We start from the raw sequence: 25,671 nt of genomic DNA, 5'->3' as shown, positions 1-25,671 counted from the left end.
TAATTAAATATTTAAATCTTAATTAAAATAGAAACCGGCTACACTTTGTCATAAGACGGTACTTAATTTTATTTTACTTTAAGGGAGGGTTATACTAAACCATCGCAACAGTCACAGTTAAAACTTTTGCTAAATAAATTTATGAGAAGTTTCATTGTTATATGTAACTTTGATCAATCTGTCGATTGTGGTTGGTATTTATGTCTTATTTAAAAACTAGTCAGTATTAATTAAAATGAATTTAAAATAACAATAGTACGCAAGTAGGTTATTTACTTTTTTCGTATTTCGTCTGCAATATCTTAATTCAAAAGAGTAGTTTTTTTCATTACGAAAATTACTTACTAAAACATTATCCAAATCCTAAATGTTAAATACGCCCATGAATCCCATCATACAATTTATAGGACATACTTAAAAAAAGGACTTAAATATACTAAATGTAAAATAATCTAATTATGTAACTAACATAACTGTGTGTTATGAATAATAAATTTCATTTCATTTCATTTCATGATTTAATGTTAGTTAAGGCGAGGTTATGTACTAAAGGTGAATTTAGGGTACGTATTTTTGCCAACCCTTATTTTCAATGAACACAACAACATTGATTCGGGTTCGGTCATTATTAACATTACTACCAATTCAACATTAGTTAGATATCTGTTTTACAAGGGGGTAAAGTTGTTGTTTAACCTCTCGTGCTAATATTGATACCCGAGCAAGCGAAAGATTCCAAAGATTCCAAGGTTCGAGCAATGAAATCTTGAGCGTTGCGAGGGGTTTCAAGGCACGAGAGTTAAAACAAATTTTGCCACCGAGTGAAACAGAAAATTTTTCACCACACCAACACAAGGAAAATACTGACTGTAAAATATCAAACAAAATCATTTCAAAATGCATGTTATTAAATATTTATCAATTTAAAATCATTATTTAAAAGTTAATTCTACCAACCAACATAAGGAAACAACTCAAAATTTGCATTTGATTATTTTGCCCCACATGTGGATAGAATGCCACTTTCTCATCAGTTTTCGAACAATCAAGAGAACCTTTACAGCTGGTGTGGTGAAAACTAATATAATGTTGCCTAACAAATAAATGAGAAGCCAAACATACGTACAAACCTGTTTCTATTTTAGAATTACGGAGCATAACAACGCCCCGGTTGGCTCAATGGTTATCCCGCGGTGTCAGTGCTCAAACATACACGCGGATTACGGCACAAAGCTGCCTAACGCGCGCGATATCCGCTCTGGATTTGTCAGGCGTTCAGACATATTATGTAATAACTAAAACTTTTGTATTGTCAAATTACGTGGCATAAAATATTATGTGCTCTAAAGTTTGACCAATTAGGATTCCACATTCAATGTGCGTGTACACGTCAAGCAATCTTTTCACGTATTTTCAGCTCTTATGGGTTCTGTGACAGCTGTCACTTTTTAACAATTTTTAGAGTTCCGTACCTCAAAAGGAAAAAAACGGAACCCTTATAGGATCACTCGTGCGTCTGTCTGTCTGTCCGTCTGTCACAGCCTATTTTCTCCGAAACTACTGGACCAATTAAGTTGAAATTTGGTATACATACGTAAGTTTGTGACCCAAAGACGGACATGTAACGTAAACAAATAAATTTTAAACACGGGGGCCACTTTTGGGGGGTAAATGAGAAAATTAAAAAATAAAGTTTTTCAAACTATATCGTGTTATATATCAAATAAAAGAGCTCATTATGAAAATCTCAAATATATATTTTTTAGAATTTTAGGATAAACAGTTTGGAAGTTATTTAAGAAAATAGGCAAAAAATGTCCATTCCCCCCCCTTTATCTCCGAAACTACTGGGTCTAAAATTTTGAAAAAAATACACAAAATAGATATTTACCTATCCCTTTACCTACGGGTGTCAACCAGAGTTGCCAGTAAGGCAACACCGCTGCAGTACGGGTGTCAACTATAGTTGATCGTAGATATGGTCATGTTCAATATTTAATTAATCAAAACGAGACCTTGTGTCTTGGTAATAGCGGTCACATTATGCATTGGGATTAATATAGGTGCAAAGAAAAAAATATCATAATGTTTCGGTAGATGGCTCTGACATAAACATATTTTTAAAATTACCGCTTTTTTGCTGTCAACTGGGGTTGACACCCGTACTGCAGAAGCGCAAATAATTGAACTCAATATGGCGGTCCTAGTGTTGTTTTATATTTCATCGACTTGTTGTAGGAGTGAGACGTGTGGGTGTTTTGAATGTTATTTTTAGTTTTTTTTGCTTTTCTTTGTCCAAATAGTTACAAAATTGGAATATAATATTTTTTTACTAAAAACATAACTTGCTGAGCTTCTATCCTGTACTAACAGAAATATCGACAGTTGTATCGATATGCGCACATCACTATTTTTCGTCAGTAGCAGAGATTTATTTCTATGCAACATTTTAAGTAATTGATTTTTTGGAATATTTCAATAATTATCATCATTTAAGTATTTAGTTGTGTTACATATATAATAAACTAATACTTTAAAACTTAATCTTGAGAAATTCGCTAATAGTAACTTAAAATTCTTCAATTTCTTAGTGATTAATATGAAGCGTGAAATAAGGAATATTAGTGAATATAAATACACCAAGTGATTAGTTATTAACTAAACATATTATACTTAATGTGTGTGTGAAATTTCAAGCACGTAGCTGTAGTACTTCAAAAGTTACAAGTAAGTGAAATTATGTCAAACCACTGACTCTCGTCAACGTATTGAGCGGTGACTGGGTGTTCAAAGTACCCGTAGGTAAAGGGCTATAGATCACAGGAAAACCTATCAGAAATATGCAGTCAAGCGTGAGTCGGACTTAATTACTTAGTTTTTGACCCGACCCCTACGTGTTTTTTAAAGACATTTCACTCACGTTTCACTTAAAAAATACATTGTTTAAATTGTGTAATGTACGGAACCCTTGGAACGCGAGTCCGACTCGCACTTGGCCGGTTTTTCGTTTTCAAGTCACAAGTTGTACCGGGGTTACAGCTATCATAGTGTAGGCATGGAACAAAAGTTAAATATATGGCAGCTTTGGTCGCTCTTCATAGTTTTTAGAACATATATTACCTAAATATTACCTATGTTTTACCAAAATGTATGAAAACTTATAAAGAGTTTGGTAATCTGGAAATTTATGACAATGAAGTAAATAAAACATGGGATGAAATAAAGGTTTTTTTTTTTTAATTACTTTAAACCAAAAATATTTTTTACTGATTTTGAATTTTTATGTTATTCGACACCGCTTAAAAAAGTCGAGCTCCGGAATATTATAACATGCACCTCATGTTCGCCATTTAAGATATGAGCAAAAGATCTCTCGCGAAGCCTTAATATTCATATTATATAGTTATGTGCATTGTGCATAGTACTTACATTGTAGACACATGCACCTATTTTTTTTAGAGCTGAGGATTTATTTATTCTGAATTCTGAAACCAATTCAGTATATTACAGCTTATTTTTTATTGCATTTAATTAATTCACAACGACGTATTTAATAATTATAAGTGTATTGGATGTTTTCAAAGCCTGTTAAAACTAGCAAAATTTAAAGTTTTCCAACGATAAGGCCTACAAATATTGCAGGCTACGCGATCTCGCTAATTAACTCGGCGTGAAACTAGTGGAATGTAAAGCAAACATTTTAATATGCACAACTACATTTTTCCCAGAAACCAGCGCGACTCCGTTCAGACTTGATTTATATTTAAAATATTTTTAGCTCAGTGTACTATAAAAACTTTATGCCAACTAGATAGATAAAATTATGCCTTGTTAACGATGATAAATGTCAGGGGATAGAGTGCATGTACGTTGTTTTTGTTTGGACCATCAACTTCGGTTATTTGGCTATGTCACACTGTCGCTTCAGTTAGGATGACGGATAGTAGTTGGCAGGTTTTAGTAGATTGTTAACCACGGGATGAAAGGCAACAATATAGGTAGTTCGAGTCAGAATAAAACGCCCTGGGGACGAAACGTATTAGGTACTTTCAGCCCGCTTCATAGTAAACAATAAGTCACTTTCTGAGCATGTGAAATGAAAATTATTTTGTTTAATTTTTTCATCGGAGAAACATATGTATAATAAATTAGTAACTTAGGTGTGCCCCTACTTACTGAAACGCTCTCACTAAGAAATATATATCTGTATTGTAAATAAGTATTGCTACGGTGAACTAATCATCGCAGTGTAACGACTAAGTAAACATGAAGTAATTTTAACCAGGAGAATTATGAATTAATCTGTTTTAATGTGATTTGGTTATTTTAATAGTGGTGGTGGTTACATATAATATGTTGCTTCTTTATATATACCCTTTTATTATTTAGCTTGCCTTTATATGCCTACTCGTATTCGAGCTTACAAATTGACGGCAACTTATTATAATGTTGACTTCATTGACATTCACGGACGTGTATCTGTCTCGTACCTACTTATTTATTTGTGCTAGCGATATATGCTGTAAGTACCTCATACATAACATTTAAATACATTATACACTTAATTGATTTTTAAAGTTCAAATGCCGTTAACGGTTTGCAACAAAAATGGTTGGTAGGTACATATGTACTTAGTCATAATGTGCAAAGTGCATGGTGAAGGAAATCTAACCAACGCGCCCGCAGTGGGTTCGGGTCGAATAATCGTTTGTCGTCTGTCTAATGCCGTATGATGAGTATGTCCCAAACGCGCCAGGCGCTGTCACTGTCAATACCCAATTTCGCTGCGAGTGTGATGAATACCACACCGCTGATGTAATATTATTCATCAGCATTTCATAAACAATAAAAGGGCAGGTAATCGTATTACTGGAGAGGATCTTTTGGATTTCCCCCCGGCAACATCACCGGCGAGTAACTCATAGCGGCATCTCGAGGGACGGTTGTCTAGGGCTGTGAAATACTAGCAAATGCCGGTTTTATTCCTGTTTCACAGTTGAGAATAACATTGTTAAAGTAACAGTATTTTATTTAACTTTACATTAAGCGAAACTTTCATCATTCCACTAACCCGGGGTTAACCGGTTTAACCTAGAGTTACCATTGTCACAATTGTTGTAATAACAATTTGGACCACACAATATATACATATACTATAACAATTGGAACAGTATTTACGGAAAACAAAATAAGATTAATTAGAAAAATTGGTTGCACAATTTTTCTAATTAATCTTATCTCTTAATATGTTTTTTTGAATAAAAGATCGTTATGATTTTATTTTTAAACAAAAGCAACTGTATAACTGTGATGTGTGATATTCATACTTATTTGTATATTGTCAACCAACATAATAATTAGTATAGGACCTACTAACGATCACGGAGCAAAGCCGCGGAAGGACAGACGGACATGGTGAAAGTATTATATAGTGACTAATATAGTTGACTACGGAACCCTAAAATCGTACAACCCGTTTTGCCACCAACTTGTACCAAAAATTTTACTTTTTACAGAGAAGTAAGTTTCTAATAATAACTATATTACGGTAGCATGCGCCTTAAGTATTGTATAGACAAGAAGGTAATCATAGGTCTAAACTACATCGAAGTAGGCGGGAGAAAGTCTAAGGACTATCAATTTCAATACAGCTGTCGCTTTTCTCAGGCCACTTACCTACACTGGCTACACTTCGTAGCGAAATAGGTATAAGTACTTTACTTTACTGATTTCGCTACGTTTTTTCATGAGGTCAGATAGGTATAGTAATTTCAACCATATCCTATGTATTAGGTGTATTATTTAGAGCGTATGTTAAATTACTAGCCGTGTGCCGTGATACCTGCAACTCTCCCCTTCAACCTCGGTAACGCCTGATGTCCATTTTTGGAACAAACAGATTTAGAAAACGTTCCACGAGGTAAATTTTGTTTAAACATCTTTTATAGAAGTGAAATTTCAAAAATAAACTAGGTCAATACCCGACAATGCAGGTATAGCGAACAGTTTGTGCATATTGTATTTTACTCTTACGGAATATCAGCGTACATTCAAACCTGCATTCGGAAAGGCAATCTTTTATAGGATTAACTCCCAAAGGTCTCCAGAATTTAAACTAGAAACGCGAAAACATAAAACTGTCTGACAGATTCGGACATTTCTGCCGTTAAAAATTATTTTTATCGAATATAAAATCGCACAGGTACGTTACCTATATTTGGCTATGTGAAAGAAATGATGGCGGGTCACAATTCAATTTCTCACTATCGGCAATCGATCAAGGACTACAGTTCTGACTTGTGCTGCATTTTCTTTTAGATACCTTCTCATACATTGAAGGTATAAGGTCTTATCTGTATTTATCCCCTTTCATATTTAACGGCTTGTGTATATTATAATCTGGAAAATGTAATTCCCTTTGTTAACTCTGCCTTAATCTGCATACTTGAAAAGCAGTGGTGTAATTATACCTCGTTAAAAAAATGTGATTGCGTCATTTCATGTTACAGTTCGAATAAAATGAAGAGGTTTTTGTGGTCGGCAGATTAAAGGTAATTTCCTTGAGTTTTGAGAGTTTTGTTTCCGTCATGGAGGAAAGCACTACTACTGGTGGTTATGAGAAAGAAACCAAAAGAGCTGCCTTATGTTCTTGAGAAAATACATTTTCCTAGGACAGACCCTCATTTATCCGACGTTCAATTAATCAACACTTTATTTTCAAACCAGTCTTTATGTTATTATAACGAAACTATTAAAAAAAAAGATTTTTTCTGACCGGATTCGGAAAGAATAAAACATGAAAAACCGATAGGTAGGTGAGTATTATATTCTTTGGTAGGTACCTACGGTAAAAGGTACGGAGCTGCCCTTCGCGTCGCTAAAATTGAATTCAACCCGAATACGAATTGCATTCCTAACAACGCTCTCCAAATGTCCGATCAAATATCAATTGAATATTCGCTTACTTAAAATGAATTTTCGTTGGAGAATGTAACTTCAAGTAAATTTATATCCGTAATCCCTATACAAAATTCCTTTTTACTCGGCTTTGAATTAAAAAAGAGGAAGATATGAAACTTAATAGAATTCTTGTAACATACTTTATATTTCCCGTAAAGAATAATTAAATATTTTAAAACGAATCACTCAAGTTTTGTTTATGTTTTGTTATTATGTAGGATTGTAGGATACAAATTGGTACTAGCACGTGTAGCTGGTTTTTCACTAGGTACTAGCAGGCTGTATAGGCTAGTTGAAGGGTTATAAATAGTAAGTTTTATTTTTATTTTTATTTTATTGATGCAAAAAATTACACAGCATTACAGCGAACTAATACACTGTGAAATTTAAAACAGACAGTATCATACAGACAAGGTACATTATACGGTCTTAAGTAGAGGACAAACAGTAGGTACAAATGCAAAAATGAAAAACTAATACAAAACAGAAGATTCACGTTTATCCATCCTCTCACAGAACTTCATGCACTCTTTACACAGATCCATCCAACTACTTGCAAATACATCACATTCCGGAGCTGATGCGAGGAGCGCGTTAATATATTGAAGAGCGCGGACTAGTGGTGATTTGCCGTAGGACATAGTGCGTGTTTTAGGCACAGCTAATAAGTGACGACTTCGCGGTCGGAAATTAAATTGGGCCTTAGCCATAGAAGGGACGAACACGCGTACAACTTGTGCAACCAGTTCAAGGCAGTCCGAGTTTCCTCGCAGAATATTACAGGCAGAGGTCAAGAGCCCGTAGTTGCGTCTTACTTCTAAGGAATTAAACCCTAAAACGCCAAGGAGGAACTTTGATGGATACATATATGGGTAGTACCCGTAAATCTTTTTGTACAAAAATCTCAGAAAGGCTTTCTGGATTTTTTCCAAAAGCAAGATGTATTTGTCCTCAAACGAAACGGGTTCCAAACGACCGATGCGGCCTCAAGTTTGCTCCGGACTAACGCAGTGTACACTAACTTAATAGCCCTGACGTCATCGAAATCACGCGCATTACGAACGACAAAGCCTAACCTCTGATAGCAGTTAATGGCCAACGCTTTCATGTGCCCATGGAAGTTGAGTTGCATATCGAGGATGACACCCAAGTCACGAATAGAGTCAACACGATCCAAGGGATCAGGACCTAGCAGGTATTAAGCGACTAAGGGACTATTGGCTCGGCTAAAAGTCATCACGGAGCACTTTGAGGTATTAAAAAGGAGCTTATTGTTAATGCTCCACTGATGAAGGCGATCTATGTCCTTTTGCAAAGATGCACAATCCGATGATTGCTGCACTCCATAGATGAGCTTTAGGTCGTCAGCATATAATAAGCATCTAGCGTGCTTGGGGATTGAGGCTAAGTCAGCAATGCAAGATGCCTACTTTTGTATTATAAGAATGAATCGTGCTCAATAAAGCGGAAATCAGTTTAACATGCGAATTTGTCGTAACTATTTTAATGAATATTTTCTATTTATATTTTGCCATGTAGGTCTATACCTACCTACTGGCCTACACACGAATTCAACGATGTAAAATTTACGTTGATATTGTTATTACATTTGAATTGAATAGGTTGTCGCTGAATCCAGGCTCATTTCCCTATAAGAACACATTTAATAACTCCGACAGTTCACCGCGGGTAGCGCATAGCGCGGCCTTCGTCCATTCTTTACACGGTATATTACTTTGAGAACCAATCACTTTTCTTTGAGGGCAAAGTACCTACTACGCCCCTTTAGGTTGGGCTTATACCAGAGTGAGTCCTAAGCTCACTATTTATAATAGGTACGTATTAAACAGCGTACCTTCTTAACCTTCTTACCATAACTTTTCCTATTGCGTGAACGATTTTAATTAGTACTTAATAGTATGTTGCAATACCTACGCCCAGGCCGATTTATGATTTATGGGAATCTTTTTTTTTAAAGCGTACTTTATGTTTTGTTTAATCGTGACACCAATCCGGATTTTCGGATTTTGACCCAAGTTGAATTTTATAACACGAAGTCATTTTTTTAAGATAGACGCCCACAGGGCAGTGGACGCACTTGTGTAACTTGACACTGCATATCGCTTCAAAACGCAAATTCGTTTGGAATAGTAGTCATAGTTCAGTACACATTTTGGTATTGCACAATAAGTACGGGCTGAGCACGCACACAGACACGAAACTGTTGGTGAAAATTTCGAATTATAGTTGGTCAAGCAAATCTTGTCAGTAGAAAAAGGCGTGAAATTCATATTTTCTATGGGACGATATCCCTTCGGGCCTACATTTTTGTGGCCGGGGTGGTCTAGTGGTCAGGACGTTAGCCGCGTAAGCTGAAGACGCGGGTTCGATTCCCGCCTCGGCTACCGGTGGACTTGGGCACTTTTTCTTTAGTGTATGTTATCAATTTCATATGATTTTTGTAGATTTAGGTATTAGACATTTTTCAAAATGGCGGAGCGATGGGGGTTTGAACGAACCAGCTCAGAGACTAGTTTTTCATTTACCTCTCTGAGGATGTATATAGCAAAAATCGGACTATTTTAAAAATATAATATGTTATCTCACTATAATCTCTGGGTGCACTAATGCACTTACCTACTCGTACATCCATTAGGCTAGAAGCAACATAAACCTGGGAATATAAAGCGTAGCTATGCTTGGCTTTATGTCTTTTTTTTATTCAAAAAACATCTATAATTCAGTTGTTTACTTTGCTACTAGTACCAGTTGTACGTTGGGAAATGCTTACTTCTCATACACCATAAATAACTAGTATTACGCTCGACGGTCGCAGCAGGCCTACGAGTTACGAGGCTTCGCTACGTCACGTTAAATAATTACATTAGCCGTAAGCCGTCACAATAGCCTCAATTGCCTTCCCGTTTGTGCACAATAGTTGTCCCATTAACTTCTAAAGGGCCTACATTCAATGACAACAATTCAAAATCAATAAAAAGAAAGTTTTTTGTTAATACTATTTAAACAATACAACGCAATAGTACCTATGACAAACAGATAATAGGTACGTGTAACCACCATAAAATGGTCCACTATTGCAAATTTAACTATTGTCCAGTACTGGAGGCCAATGCGAACTTACCTAGGTACACCAAGCTGTAAAAGTGCATAATAGGTACCCACTTCATGAATGAATTCGATTCGTAAAGTAAATATTTCGGCATGCAGTTTTGCAGTTCGCTGTACATTTCGATATCTAAATGAAGCAATTTAGTTATCATTCGCGCGTGCATTTCACTCGTAAGTACCTACTTGTCCGTTCGTAAGTTTGAATTGGCCTATAGGACTTCTATTGGGGCCATAATATGAGACGTTTTTTTATGCGCTAAGGCAATTAGGCGCTTGCAACCAATATATATTTTTGTTTAAAATAGAAACTGTAATGGTACAATTTAGAATATAACAAATATTTAGAATATTTGTTGAACTTTTGTAGCATGTATGTACCTATTCATTGCCATATGAATGTTTGTGTATTTGTACAACGTGTGCAATGGGAAAAATGTTTAAGCAAATGCGTAATCTGTATACTCTCTCTTGCTATTCGGGTAGCTACTAAGTAGTAGTAAGTAGTAGTTTTTTTTTTATATTTCCAATGGATACAGACGAAAAAACCACAATGCAATCTGTGCAATCATCATTATCATGATCAGCGCGATGCAAACGAGGGATGTGTTTATAACTTGAAATCTTTGAAAATAACAACAAATATCAATAAGCAGAACTGAGTGTTTAGCGTATTTTTGTATGGTAATCATAGTAATAATATATTTTTCCGTTTGTTTCGTTTCGTTTAAACACCCAGATAATTGTGCTAATCGCAGTAGTTCCCTACATGGATTTCTTTACTGAAATTTCAATTATTGTTATTAATAACTTAACTTATTATGAACCATAACGTAAATTTAATGAACGTAGAACGATAAATCGTATTTAGACGAATTATGCGATTGTTGTAAAAATACCAAGTACGTTCTTAATTGTCCTTAAATATGCATATTAGTTTTGGTCGACAGCTACCGAGTCAGTACCGACTAATGATAATTGGTAATGTTTGGGTATTTCATCAAACATCATTTCCCTATGTCACAATTATTAATGATAATAAAACAATAATTCCTAATAAGAATAATAATTAAAATTGATTTATTATTTTATCAATAGCATCCGAAATATCTACCGCGCTTATTATTTCTATACCTAATAACTCATTTCGGAAATGTGATATAGGTATCATGAAACAAGCTTAACCTTCGTTAAATGGAAAGTTCTAACTTTATCTTAGGCTCATAAATTAGTAGTCCCACGGCGACCAATCGACTTAGCGGGTAAGACAATACATAAATAACTACCTGGACAAAAGATTATGGATTACATAATTATGTAGTTGTTTGGGTTATAAAAAGTCAATGTAAGTCATAAGACTCATAAGTCATAAATGTATAATGAAATGACAGGTAATAAATAGAATTGACTTCCAACTCTTCCAAGTTACTTTACTCTTTACTTCCAAGTATCCGTCCGTTCCTTGTAGTTTTTAAGCAACTACAACTACTTAGGTTCCAGGAGGGTATATACTAGTCTATACTATTCATACTTAATATAGGTAGTATAAATGCGAAATTGTCTGTCTATCTATCTGTTACCTCTTCATGCTTAAACCGCTGAACCAATTTAGTTGATATTTGGTATAGGGACAGGACATAGGGTAGTTTTTATCCCAGAAATCAACGATAAGGGGGTGAAAATGGGGGTGGAAGTTTGTATAAAGCAGATTGGTTAAAAAATAAACTACCCAAATTACTACCTCCACGCAGTCGAAGTTGCGGGCAAAAGCTAGTAGTGAATAATTAACGCAAAAACAGGAGAAACGTAAAATTATTGCGCAATTAAACAAATTGTGGTTTTCGGTCAACATGTTGTGGTTTCCACCAATTAATACTTATGGGGTTGGCCGGTCGAAGTATTTAGCAGATGGCGCCAGCATAGCTTGCCCTGTCAATCCCTTAGAATTCTCATAGAAAAAGGGGCAAGCTATGATGGCGCCATCTATGCAAACCTTTGACAGTTTCCAACCAAATTACAAGATGTATAAATACCTCCACGTTAAAAAAATCAATTACTGTGGCCTAAAGATCGTGCATGATAAACAAAGGTTGGTTGAAAAATATAAGAACAAATTCTTTGTCCTTTCGTGCCTTTTAATAAGATACTACAACGGGAGTCTTCGTTTAACTTAATTAGCATTTCCGAAGCTTTAGCCGTAAATAGGAAAGTGGAATGTCTAAAACGTAGGGAATTTTTTCTTGTCATAATAAGTTATCTTGTTACTGTCGAGATCGGCATTCTCATAACTTGCCGAGTGCCATCGATAGTTCATTGTAAAAGAACCAGTATAAGATTTACCTTAAGATTCTTAACCACTTTGAGTATAACTATTATAAACTGGATCGCCTGTTCGCAGGTGTACACAGCAATGGGAATTACAGGGTCTGAGGAAAACAGAGACAATGTTTATCTTGTCGAAACTGATCTCGACGGCTTGGCGAATCCTCTATTAGCATAATCTTCCTGCGGACAGATGACATTGTTTTCGCTATTGGTCTCATCTATTTTTCATTGATAAGTAAATAAGCAAGTATTTTAATTTCCTGTAGTAACCCCCTTATTCATAAAACTTAACAAGCTCTTATAAACCTCTGTTCAATTTTGTCTCTTTCTAACAAACAGAAATGTCAGAATGATTGATAGGGACAAACGATTATTAGCAACGGTTTGACAAACGTTTATGAATAACGCTATAAATATCTTACAACTATTAATGACATAATTTGAATATCAGTGCATCATGCTCTTACACATGACGAGTAACACAGCAAGCGTGTGCTTGTAACGCGGTTGAAATCGTAATTCAACACGGTAAAAGCATATTCAAGAACAAACCAATAGGATGTAGGTAAATTGGTTCCATGTTTTATAGGGGCCGTGCAAATAGTTTTCATAATCTTAAAAAAATATTACATCGTAACCCATCCGTCAAATAATTTTATAAACTAAAAGGGGACTAAACATTGGTGATAAGAAACATCTTTCAGGAATATACTTGCCTCCTATCTAGGTTATAAATCATTAAGCATAGACCTAGCATTACATAGATCAACTGTACCCGTGCGCCCGTGAGGGACAAAACATACGCAATGCGACAATATGATTGGTCGAGTAGATTTGTAGCCCACCATAAACCATACTAAATTTACGGTGGGGAATAAAAAAAATGTGAGACTGTGACAAGGACAAACAATAACAGCGGTTTCTCTGCTACTCCTACTGAGATACATAAGGCTATCCCTTTCGGTCATTTCCCCCCACCCCTCATGACCGATCCAGTTATACTAGATTCATGTCATTAACTGATTAACGGGTCCATTGAGTGTACATACATGGCAATAAAGTAGGCACTAGGTCTATGTCGTTATAGGGATGCTGGGAAACAATGCGCACAACTAAATTCTACTACAAATTTTACCAGTGGCATAGCTTTTATGTAATTTTAAACCAGTTTTTTGTTAAAACGCTATTCCAAATTTACCAAAATTGTCATTGTCATTCCCTTACACTGACTTTTGCTAATGAATACGTTGCTATTGCTATTTAATGTTGAAATAGTAATTACCGAGCGTAAAATAATTAAGAATAATTAATAAAATTTTACACAAGCTATATTTATTGCTTATTATAAGGGGTGCGGTGGTGGTCGAGTGGGTCTGATGGGCGACTTTCAATCCGAAGGTCGTGGGTTCAAATCCTGGCTCGTAGCAATGAGTTTTTCGCATAGATGTAGCTTTACTTACATCCATGGTTTTTCGGAACTTATGTACGACATGTCATTTGATATTTACCACTAGCTTATCGGTGAAAGAAAACATCGTGAGGAAACCTGCATACATCCGAGAAGAAATTCAAAGGTGTATGTGAAGTCCCCAACCCGCATTGGGCCAGCGTGGGGACTATGTATATAGCCGAAGCCCTCTCGCGCATGGGCATTGTTAAGTGCCATGCAGTAAACGGCAATGTGGAGCAAAACAAAAACACGTCCGCAAAGAATTGCAGAAATGGGAAGCCGTTGTTGACTTAATTAAGCCCGGGAGAGAGCTGATGAAAAAGGGGGTGTAATGCTGAAATATAACCCAACGCGTCCACATTTACGAGCATACTAGCGACACGAATTAACCCTAAATTGAAACATAACTTTACGCCGAGTACGTTCCATATTCGAATAATTTTTGGATTGTTTTAAGAGGAAAGGGGACGGCCGTTTCTCCATACAAACGTCGTCCTCGTTTTCCTCTCTAGATATTAACATTATGGAAAATATTTTTACATAATTTGATGTATATTAACCATAGCTATGCCCCTAAGTTTGACTGTTTTAGATTTTTTGATTATTGTAAAAATTAGGAGGGAAAAACAGTTTTCATACAAATTTTTAAATGCTGCTAACCCTTATAATAATTAAAAATACGAAAAAAATCAAACAATATAGAATTACCAGAATCGTATATGTTACGGTTAAAATATAAAGGATTGCTGATATATTTAGTTATGTCATGAAACAATATAAACAACCAAAACAACAATATAAAAAACCAATATTTTATATTTCCAGCTTAGACATAACATCAACAACAAATTAGTTATAAAGCTAAATGACATCGAGGTACCACAAGTTAAAGAGGTAAGTTACCTAGGCTTCATCCTGGATTCCGGTCTCACGTGGTCCCCTCACATCGACCGTATGTGCGACAAACTGTCTTCCTCTTGCTATGCGCTTTCAAGAATAGCACCGACCTTGACACATGAAAATGTGATAAAAGCGTACTACGGATATTTTCATTCTGTTCTTATTATGGGTGCCGACCTGTGGGCGACGGCGGCTGAAAGCGAAAGGCCTTTCAAATTACAAAAACGTGCTGTTCGTATCATTAGCGGAAAGCCATATGATCATCCCGCAAAAAGTTTATTTAAACACCATAAGATTCTCACTCTTCCGAGTGTTTACATATTAACCGCATGTAAGTACGTTAGGGCAAACGTGGATCAATACGCTACCCATTCCCTGGCCCGTAGAAGTAACCGGCTAATCGTCCCGCGGTGCAGGCTTGCAAAGGCCCGAAAGTCACTTGGGATCTTAGGCTTAAAATTGTATAACTTGCTACCTGAGGAAATAAAATTAGCTAAAACGGATAAAAAGTTTGACCGAAATCTTAAAACAATGTTAACTGACTTAGCATGCTACAGCGTCGACGAATTTGTTGAAACGTGTACTAACCCTAAGTAATTTATCTCCTAATTAATATGTATAAACAAATGTATACCTTATAAATTAAAATGACGACTTGTTAAGCCATATGCGACCCTATTGTCTACTGTTTACGAACCTGCTTTGCTTAAATAATATAAATATGTTTTATTTAATAATAATTAAGTTTAAGTGACATAAATACTTACTCTAGAAATGTTGTACCTACTATGTACCTACCTATTTTACTGACCTGTAAAACATTAACTTTTACCAATAAATGTCTTGTATCTTGTATCTTGTAATACCTGAAAGTCGCAATCGGCGCCATCTCTCTATGGTACCGGTACCGGTACCGTTGGACCTATTTTACCCCGATACTTTTAAAATAAGGCTAATTGTACCCACCTATATTCTACCTCCTTTATCTCAACTACAAGGGGGTGCTCAACCACTTCCAAATTGTGTATGTTGTATGAAACCCGAAAAAGACAAGTATTAGTATAGGTCCCTTTATGCTCACGAATAATTTTGCTGAACTAATATCTTTGTACAGATGGTTTTTGATAGACATTTAACTTTTCTATTCCTGTGTATCGGAAAATTGATATTATATGATGAACTTTTTATTTAACATTTATCTTTCAATCTGCACTCAAGAGCAATGAAACGAGTCACTTTGTACGAAAACTGGCATATTGGTAAGGTTTCTAGCTTGAGTCACCTTCCCTTGTGGCTGTTAAGTGAAAACGGTATTTATATATTTCAAAAATAATCGCATGAAATAAACCTAAAAGAAGGAAGTAAGTATTTATTTGCAAGAAATAAGAAGAATGAGAAGGAGGAAGTATTTAAGTTTATTTAAAATAACTTTGTATTATTATAATTAAGCCAACTATTTTATCACATTTTGTTTAGCGTGGTGTAAGCTTGCATATTATGAGCATTATGTTTAATATTATGCAGTTGTAGCATGTTTGCTACGCTACATCACCGTTGCAAATTGTAGCGCATGTTTTTTACAAAAAAAAATGGTAGCGAAAAATTCATTGTAGCCTGTAGGTATTCAATTATTCATTAGCTTACATGTGAGCCAAAACATGCACTGAAAGCAAGAAGCAACGAGAAAAGTTTTTGGCAAAAATTTCATTTTTGGTACAAGCTTTTATCGCTGACTTATTTTTTTTCCACAGGCAACTAATACTCATCGAGACAATTCTAAAAACCCCAACCACAATTAGGTTGCGTTGTTTTATTACAGAGTTCCTAATATGACCACCTCCTGTCTTCATCATCAGATCAGCTCGATTGTACCATAATATTGCATTAGACTTTATTTACTTATCTTATACACTTCATAGATTTTTGGTGTACCTATAAATAGCTAGTTACAAATTGTGGTTATATTGTTTCAGATGGCATCGTGATGGTGCGGCGGTGGGCGCCTGCGCGAACGCGTTGATCACTCCACATGCCGACACCACTCTGCAGTCAGCAAAAAGGTTTTTTTCTTTTTTTCCTAACCTATTTGAGTGTCCCACTGCTGGGCAACGGCCTCTCCTCTTGATTTTCACGGCTCCCGAATTGGTGTTTCCTCTGTTCCAGTTCCTGTCCAGTTGTTCAGGAAGCTAAGTCATCCATCCCGCCATCTCCGTTTGGGTCTGCCCCGTCCACGTCCCTTTAACGGATTCTTTATCTTATATTTCGATATTAAAAGAACAATTTCAGAAAAATCCAGCCTTTTTCAAACTAGGATAATGGCAAAAAACCGAGTTGGACTCGCGTTCCAAGGGTTCCGTACATTACACAATTTAAACAATGTATTTTTATGTGAAACGTGAGTGAAATGTCTTTAAAAAACCCGTAGGGGTCGGATCAAAAACTAAGTAATTAACTAAGACGATTGTGTCATGACAATATTCAATACCTTTGATTACGAACATATCCAATGAAAGTAGAGCAGTAGTTTGCAATTTTGCATTCATAAAGTTCATTGATGTTCAGCAAAGTTGTTGCTGCGATCCCGTCTCCGCCAATATCGCTTGCAAAGAACTTGGAAATTCAATATCAATAAAATTTTCAAGTGAATGCAAGTATGGTTCTAGCGCGAGTACGAACTGCTAAACCAATCGAAGTTGATAAAGAGTTTCGGTCTGGTGACGCGACGTCTCGGGGGTCGTTTCTTGTTTACCTTTCTATTTTTCGTTCCGTAAAGCTTTACATGTTTAACGTTTTAACTGGTTGAGTTATGTTGATTAAATTTGTTGCAATTGGAACTAACGTTTTAGGGTGTTTCTATTTTGTATTCATGCGAGTATTGATTAATTTGATTGATTTGTCACTCACACATTTGTCGCTCACACAAGGTATATAAGATTTTAAACTCGCGTTTTGAACACATATTTCTAATTTAGGGTAGTTTAGTGTAGTTTACTTAGATCTCCGTTGACATTTTGCTGAAACGTCAGTCTTTCCGTGACCACAGCTGGTGCAACTCAGCTGAAACGTCAGAATTTAAGGTAAAAACGATGAAATTAAATCGCGGTAGACTAAGTACAAAATGCCGCTACGCGTATTTATCAGAGAAAAGGTTACTTTGTAATTTAATATTTTTTCATAGGCTCCGTGTAAATGTTTGTCAAGAAATATTCAGACCCGAATATAAGATAAGGCATTTAAGTAATTAAATTAAGTGCGCCCGTAATTTAAATATTAAAACGAACATTTTCATGTCTATGTTAGCACCGCATCAAAGCTTCGTGCTTAAAGCCTTTATTGACGTCATAAGCATAACAACTTTTGAAAGTAGGTCATGTATTCAATTCCGGGCCAGTGGCAAAAAATACATGTATAATTATTATTCATGACCTTGCGACATGTAAGTTGCTCATGAACAACCGCGTCTCGCATGACTGTTCCCGTGTGAAAATTATGCAATTGTAATATCAGTAAGGGAAATCTTAATAAAACCAATTAATGTGCCCGAGTTGCACAGAAAACATTTTATTGAAAGTGCAATGTACCTATAATTGAAACATTAAACTAAAAGGTAGAAAAGAACCTTTTTTTAATTACTACTATGCATGTTAACCATGTCGTTTTAGTTTCAATTCAGTTTTTTGCATAACCCCATTATCTGCCGAAAATATTGACGGCTCTCGTAGCTTGAAAATGAATACGTAATTATACTGACCAATAAACACTACATATTGGAGAAATAGAAGGAACTTTTCAGCTATTATATATAGGCTCACTGTAGTAAATGTTTTCTCTCCGAAGGCGACTTTTATGAAAGTTTTACTGCTGTGCTAATAAAGACCAACAAACTATAACATACTGTTTTGTGAAATTGATTAATTTTTTGTTAAAGGTTATTAATAAAAAAAAAATAGATATTAGTTTTAAATGTTCAAGTCTTTTTCACTGATTACAGATGTCCTAATATGGATTGGTCATGCATCGTGGCACGCGTCGTGGCTTTCTTCCTTATGCTCAACCAAGTATCGGCTCTCACGTCCGACATGTGAGTTACTACATATTAGCATCTTCCTAGCGTTGTTCCCGCTTTTTGGCACGGTTTGTTGGGAACCTGCTCAGGTCAGGCTCGGCACTTTTTATGAAAACTACTGCCATCCGACTTTCCAACAGTTCCAACCCAGAGGGAACCTAGGCCTCATTGGGATTACTCCGGTGTCATGATGCCTTCCTTTACCGAAATGCGATTGTTAAACAGAAAATACTAAATATGTAACATATAACAAGTAAATTTATGGACACAGTTCCAGTTATTCCAAATATCGGGTTGTATCCAAAGTAATAAGGGCTATTGCAGCGTTTTTCGGTAATGAAGGGAAATCGTCCTTTGATCTTCAACCGGCTTTCAGTGGGAAGTAAGGCACGTTATTCAAAGTAGGTATTTAGTTTGTTTTATACCCCCAAAGGCCTAAAGCCAATGGATTTTCAATGTATTTCATACAGAAAACAAGCTCCAAGTGTTTGTGAACAAATGCTTAAGGCAAATCCTTCGCATCTTTTGGCCTAACTGGATCATAAACGCTCACTTATGGAGAATAACCGGACAAACACCCGTACACAAGGAGATACAGACGCGGAAATGGCATTGAATTGGACATATCCTCAGGAAACCTGACACCCACCTATCCAAAGTGGCCCTGACCTGGAAGATGCCCGGCAAGCGGAAACATGGTCGCCCTAAATCCACTTGGCGTCGTTCTGTGGAGCAAGAGCTGGGTGTATTGGGGATGGGGTGGGAGGAGGTTACCCAAGCTGCCCAAGACCGTAGTCAATGGAAAAACAAGATTCGAGCCCTACACCCCAGCAGGGGGTAACAGGAAAAGAAGAAGAGAGAGAGAGAAGAGTAGAACAATGAAATACCTACTTAGCTTAAATTAATTGTGAAAGAATAAAGAATAAAGAATAATGAAAAGTATAAGCATAAATCAATCCATAACGGTTTACTCTAAGTAAATACCTATGTGATGTAAGGAAGATGGTGCCAAACGTAATAAATAAATATCTGATATTGATATAAAATTAAATAAAGAAATATTAGGGGACATCTTACACAAATCAACCCAGCCCCTAACTAAGCAAGGCTTGTACTATGGGTACTAATAGGCGACGATACATACATACTTATAAGATAAATGGGGGTTTTCAGAAAAAATGGTACCATTAACTTTTTTCGAAAAACCATCAACTTTTGGGTTATTTAGACTCAGAATCACGAGTACTTTTGAATGAGACAAGGAAAAAAGTGTTCCCAGTTTGTCATACAAATTTTCAGTGTCAGTTTTGTAACGGTCCATACAAAATGTATGTGAAAATGCGTTACAAAACTGTCATTTTTTGAGGACATTTTTTTTTTGTTTCTCAATGGATAGTCCCCGTGATTCTGAGTAGAAATAACAAAAGTTGATGGATTTTCGAAAAAAACTAAATGGTACACGTCTTCTAAATGAAAATAACACTCATGACTCAGGAACAAATATTTGTGTTCATCACAATATATATTCAATATTTGCCCTTGCCGGGATTCGAACCCAGGGCCATCAGCTTCATAGGCAGGGTCTCTACACACTGGGCCAGATCGGTCGTCAATTGCAAACATAACAATTTAAAACACCTTACTACCGAGTGGTAGATTTATATGGAACTTTTACCAATAAACAAACTATACCTATGCCGCTTTTTGCGGTCGACTGCGATATCGACATTTCGATCTAATTGAAATCGAGTTGCTCGCCTCGTATGGAGAACTGAGCGCGGTAATGAAAATAGCTGGGGCAGAATTAAATTCAAGCTTGTATATAGAGTAATATAAGTATAAACTAATTTGATACATATTGAGTAAAACCATGAAAAGGCGAGTGGCGGGCGACGAAGCGAAGGTAACACGGTAGTCGCTACAGGCTCGCTGGAGCGTTAAGTTCCTCGCTCCATTTATAGACCCTTTAGAGGGGCTATGTAAATCATCTGTGGAACTCTGGCGCCCCTCGTATATAATTATAGATTAAGGCTGGAACTTGCCGTGGAAATTGTAAATTTGTAAATTTTAGGTACCTACTACCTACTACTACTATTCACCTACACTTTTGTTATGAATCTTGTGAACAGTAATTAATAGTCATTATGCCAGATTAAACATTAAGTACTTACCAAATAATAGCGTTGCTTCGTCTAGATACAAAGGTATATAACCAAGTTATGATAATTTTCCTAAAAACCATAAGAGAGTACCTACCCCACATTCAGGGTAGCTCCGCACGCTACTCGTTCTGGAAAATGTTTAGTGAATTCAATTATAACAGGTTTTTTTTTTCTATTCATACTTTCCTTTATGTTCAATAAAATTAATTAGTATTATATAAACATAATTTATTCAAAAAACACGTGGCATGCTTACATTGATACAAAACAAAACAAAGACTTACAACATAGTGATGTTTTACATGTGCCTGAACTAGGGTACCCTGTGTTTCAGGCGAGAAATATGGCAAACATTGTTAATGGAAATTAATTTTCACTTACAAAATACACAGCAATAATACTATAATTTAGCAGCTTAATACATACATCATCATACTATATGATAATAGAATACTTATCATATTTATCTTATTATAAATCTAGTCATATCGCTTATAATCATTTCACAACTAATAGTAGATTTTCTGTGTCTTCGTACGTCAAATTTTGAAGGGCTTTTCGGAGCGTTTCCTTACACTTTGTGTAGTTGAGAGACCTAGAGCAATGAATAATCTTATAGAAAAAGCATATCTCCTATGAATGTTTTATGTGTCCTATGAATGTATTATTCATATAACGAAGCTTCGTTACTTCAATATCCGCTAGACAAAGTAGCTACTTTGACTTATTCGAGGAGGAGCATTAATTTAAACAAGTAGTGCGCCCTGAACTAAGTACACGCGGATCGCCAAAAATTTAGATCATTGGGGTTGGCCGTACGAAATAATTTTCAGATGGCGCCAGCATAGCTTGCCTTGTCAATCCCTAGAATTGTGTCAAATTTTTGTTTTTTTAATGCCCTGGATGCCAGCCCTTTAAGCCAAATCTTATAGAAAAAGGAAGCTATGATGGCGCCATCTCTGCAAACCTTTGACAATTGCCAACCCCATTGAATGCACTTACCTAGTCAGTAAAGGATCGAAAACCGCTTGCGATTTATTGCAAGGTCTGTGGAGCCCTTAACTGAGAGTTGTAAGTCACCATAGAGATAAAAATAAACTGTATTTGTGGTAACCCGTAATCTTTCTTGTTAAATGTCAAATACCTACCTATATTATTATATTATGCTTATTTTATTTAGTTTTTATCTTGCCAATTATTTTAATATCGTAAATTTAAAACCAATATTATCAATGTGTAAACCGAGCACTTTTCTTTGATACCAAACTCGACCATACTTTCTTGCAAATAAGATGACCAGAATAGCAAGACCCCTCACAAATAGCTTTTTGGCCTTCTAGGCTCTTCTAGCTCCATAACCCCTTGATCGAGCCATTCGAGCCTGCTCATAATTTAATGACTACAATATAATGCCTTCATCTACACGTTTACACAATTTCATTTAAATTTACTTAAGTTATTGTCCACCAAACTATCCTCTGATAGTTCCGCATAAGAACATCGAAATGCCGGGACGTACCCCTAGCCATCCGTGTGTTTCCAAGTTGAATGTAAGAACTTCGCTTCGCTCGCTCGTTCGACTATGTCTGCCACATGTCTTTCTTTCTCTTGTATCTTATGTGTGTGTCGGTGTCAGCATATTTTTTACTCAAGGCTAACGTACTCTTTCTATACTTTGTACTTGTAATTGAGCTTATAGGATTGCAAGTTGTAACATAAGAAACTTTTTTTTTGTCAAAAATTTAATTTTATATATAAGATTTTTACGCTGACTGTACTTTTATTTCAACAGGCATCCAATGCTGATCGAGACAATTCTAACAAACCCAAACACAGGTTGCGTTGTTTTACCACAGAGTTCCTATGGCCACCTCATGTGTCCATCATCAGATCAGCTCGATGGTACCATATAATATTGCATTGTCACCCAACTAAAAGCTTGTAAAAAGTGAACTGTTAAAGGGTTGATTTCTTTCCAGAAATCTCATTGTTTACGTCCGATTATTGGTGTGAGAATGTATATTTTTAGATGTTATTAAGCCCGGCCCTCTGTTGTGGCAAGGTAATGGATACTAATCTAAAATCAATACCAAGTCTGCCAATCCGCGTTCTCACACACTTAATTTGCCGTGATAATATGCGTGGTAGATTGATGTTTCTTCTGCTTGTAATGGTCAAGTTTATTCGGCTTAATTGATTATATCGTGAACATGATACAACATCTGTTAAATTGAATGTTTTTCTTTAAATTATTTCCAGTTTTGCAGCGGGAAAGTCGGACAAAGAGATATTGGACAACCTCCTGAAAAACTCCCGCTATGATAAAAGACTGCTTCCTCCCGTAGATGGTAAGCTTATCCCCATACGCATCATGTCTTAATTAGCGTCACTTATTAGTTGTTTTATTTTTTTAATAGGATGTTAAGATTAATGTAATAATTGCAGATCCAGAATTTTGTTGTGGTCTAACATCGCCCAATGACTCTCTGGCTCAAAATAGGGTCGGACTGTCATCGCTGCGGCCCCGCTCGCACAATCGCGGTGCGTTGTGTTTCATGTTTTTGAAAAGAGAAATCCTTCCACGTGGAGCGTCCTGGATTTACTTTCTGCATAGTAGAGTCCTTATGTATTAAGAGCCTACCTTGTTTTTGCACGCTATTTATGTGTTTAGGATCCGTTCCCACGTTGGCTTCTTCTTACGGTAGATACTTCTTCATATGTGTACCTATATTCTTACAATCACTTTATGTTTCATCCATGCACCTTGTTCTAAATGTGTTAGTTATGCACACTAATTAACACTAAGTGGGTAATTCAAAGATAATTTAATCTCTGTTGTAACGTAATTAAGTCTCGATTAAGCAAGCATCGTTGGCTGACGTTTTAACCCAAATTAAATGAAAACTTCGTTCGACAGCTAAAACATTTCAGTAGAGTGCCTTTTGTTTTGTTTTCCGCTTTGTTACTTCCTACGTTTTCTCTTTTCACAAACATCAAACACAAATCGTATAATAATATTGTGCTGTATTCCTTTATCTTTTAAACCTCGGGTGTAGCTCTTATTACTTTGAGTTATTATTGTAACATTTTGCGGTTACCATGCCTCTTACTGACCAATGTTTTAAGTAGGCACTTTTACTTTTAATGATTTGCTGGGGTAAGATACAACTAGATTGCAGTGTAAGTTGAATTATTGAGAAATACACCTTGCACTTAATTTAGTCACTTCCTAATGTCTATATATATATTATATGAAACCTATAGATAAGCCTAAGTGCATGTATGTCTACTTGTGTCATGCAGTATGTTCTGTAAGAATGATACTATCTTTGCTTTTAGAACGTTCATGTTAAGGTTTACAACTTGTGCGTATTCATTTTCAGGTGTCCTCACCGTAAATGTTAGCGTGCTACTTCTTAGTTTAGCATCTCCAGACGAATCTAGTCTTGTAAGTAGATGTCATCCCACTACCTATATCACACCTGTTCTATCAAATGTCAAACAACAAGCTATAAGCGGCTAATTTTCAAAACAAAAGCTATAAACATTTAGCTGTAGTTTTCATTACCTTCTGTTAAATTATTGTGTTTCTTTAAAAAGGACTGATACATAAATTTTAAGAAAGTCTAACTAAATTCATGAATTTGCCATGGCCATATACCGGGTGTTTCCTGTAACAGGAGCAATTAGTTAAGCTGTAGGCTGTACTCCTCAAACTGACCAACATTAGTTCAGCAACTTTTAAAAAAACCTTGTGTTTTGATTTTTATTACACTTTAAAGTTTATTCTAAGACGCAATGTATTGCAAAATTTGTTATGTTTAAAGGGTGACAAGCAACGTCAAACACACAGATGGCAGCGTACATTGAAAATAATATTTAATTAGTATGAAAAAGGTATAATCTAAAAATTTCATAATTTTAAAAAGTTGCTGAACAAATGTTGGTCAGTTTGAGGCGCACAGCCTCCAGTTTAATTTATTGCTCCTGTTACAGGAAACACCGTGTATACAGATGCTAACCGCAAGTGATACGTTTCAGAAATACGAGGTAGAATTCCTTCTACAGCAGCAGTGGTATGATCCGCGACTGCGCTACTCTAACCAGTCCCACTACGATTTCCTCAACGCCATCCACCACCACGAAGACATCTGGCTTCCTGACACCTACTTCATTATGCATGGAGACTTCAAGGTCAGTTACATTCCTACATCATACATATTAACTAACTTAACCAGTGTAAACCAATTTTTATAGTAAATTATTTTCACCATGCTCTCGTCTGAAGGAATTTTCCCAGCACTCATGGGTATTTATGACAAACTAGTAAAACGCTTTCAACTTCATTGGCCTTTATGTATATATATATATATGCCTTTTAAATTCATTTAGGGTTCACACAGGTCGTACAGTACCATCTCACACATGCTCTCACCTTTTATTGATATTGCATGTTACTTTGTGTGATTATGTTTCAGGACCCAATAATACCAATGCACTTCGCGTTGCGTATCTATCGTAATGGCACTATAAACTATCTGATGCGGCGGCATCTAATATTGTCCTGTCAGGGGCGGCTCAACATCTTTCCTTTTGATGACCCATTGTGTTCATTTGCCTTAGAAAGTAGTAAGTAGAACTGACAGAGTGAGTTACAAATATTATGACATTCACTATCACCA

At 36.0% G+C, this 25,671-nt stretch overlaps 1 protein-coding gene across 21 annotated transcripts in view; it reads left to right on the top strand.

Annotated features, from left to right (window-relative positions):
- LOC134743571 (glutamate-gated chloride channel) overlaps positions 1 to 25,671 on the top strand; it is a 105,657-nt gene that overhangs the window by 62,196 nt on the left and 17,790 nt on the right. For 6 of the 21 annotated variants that reach the window (XM_063677103.1, XM_063677102.1, XM_063677110.1 and 3 more), the window contains exons 2-7: positions 16,735 to 16,821; positions 18,753 to 18,842; positions 23,249 to 23,337; positions 24,373 to 24,437; positions 25,031 to 25,183; positions 25,468 to 25,618. In XM_063677103.1, the coding sequence (XP_063533173.1) occupies positions 18,763 to 18,842; positions 23,249 to 23,337; positions 24,373 to 24,437; positions 25,031 to 25,183; positions 25,468 to 25,618 (538 nt within the window). In that variant the 5' untranslated portion in view covers positions 16,735 to 16,821; positions 18,753 to 18,762. Of the gene's footprint in view, positions 1 to 16,734; positions 16,822 to 18,752; positions 18,843 to 23,248; positions 23,338 to 23,434; positions 23,531 to 24,372; positions 24,438 to 25,030; positions 25,184 to 25,277; positions 25,299 to 25,467; positions 25,619 to 25,671 lie in introns of all 21 variants that reach the window. The other 15 variants (XM_063677092.1, XM_063677096.1, XM_063677094.1 and 12 more) reach the window with 3 other exon arrangements.

This window comes from Cydia strobilella, chromosome 8 (genome assembly GCF_947568885.1).
Source record: "Cydia strobilella chromosome 8, ilCydStro3.1, whole genome shotgun sequence".
NCBI classification, from domain to species: Eukaryota; Metazoa; Arthropoda; class Insecta; order Lepidoptera; family Tortricidae; genus Cydia; species Cydia strobilella.
This window is presented reverse-complemented; position numbering and strand designations above follow the sequence as displayed.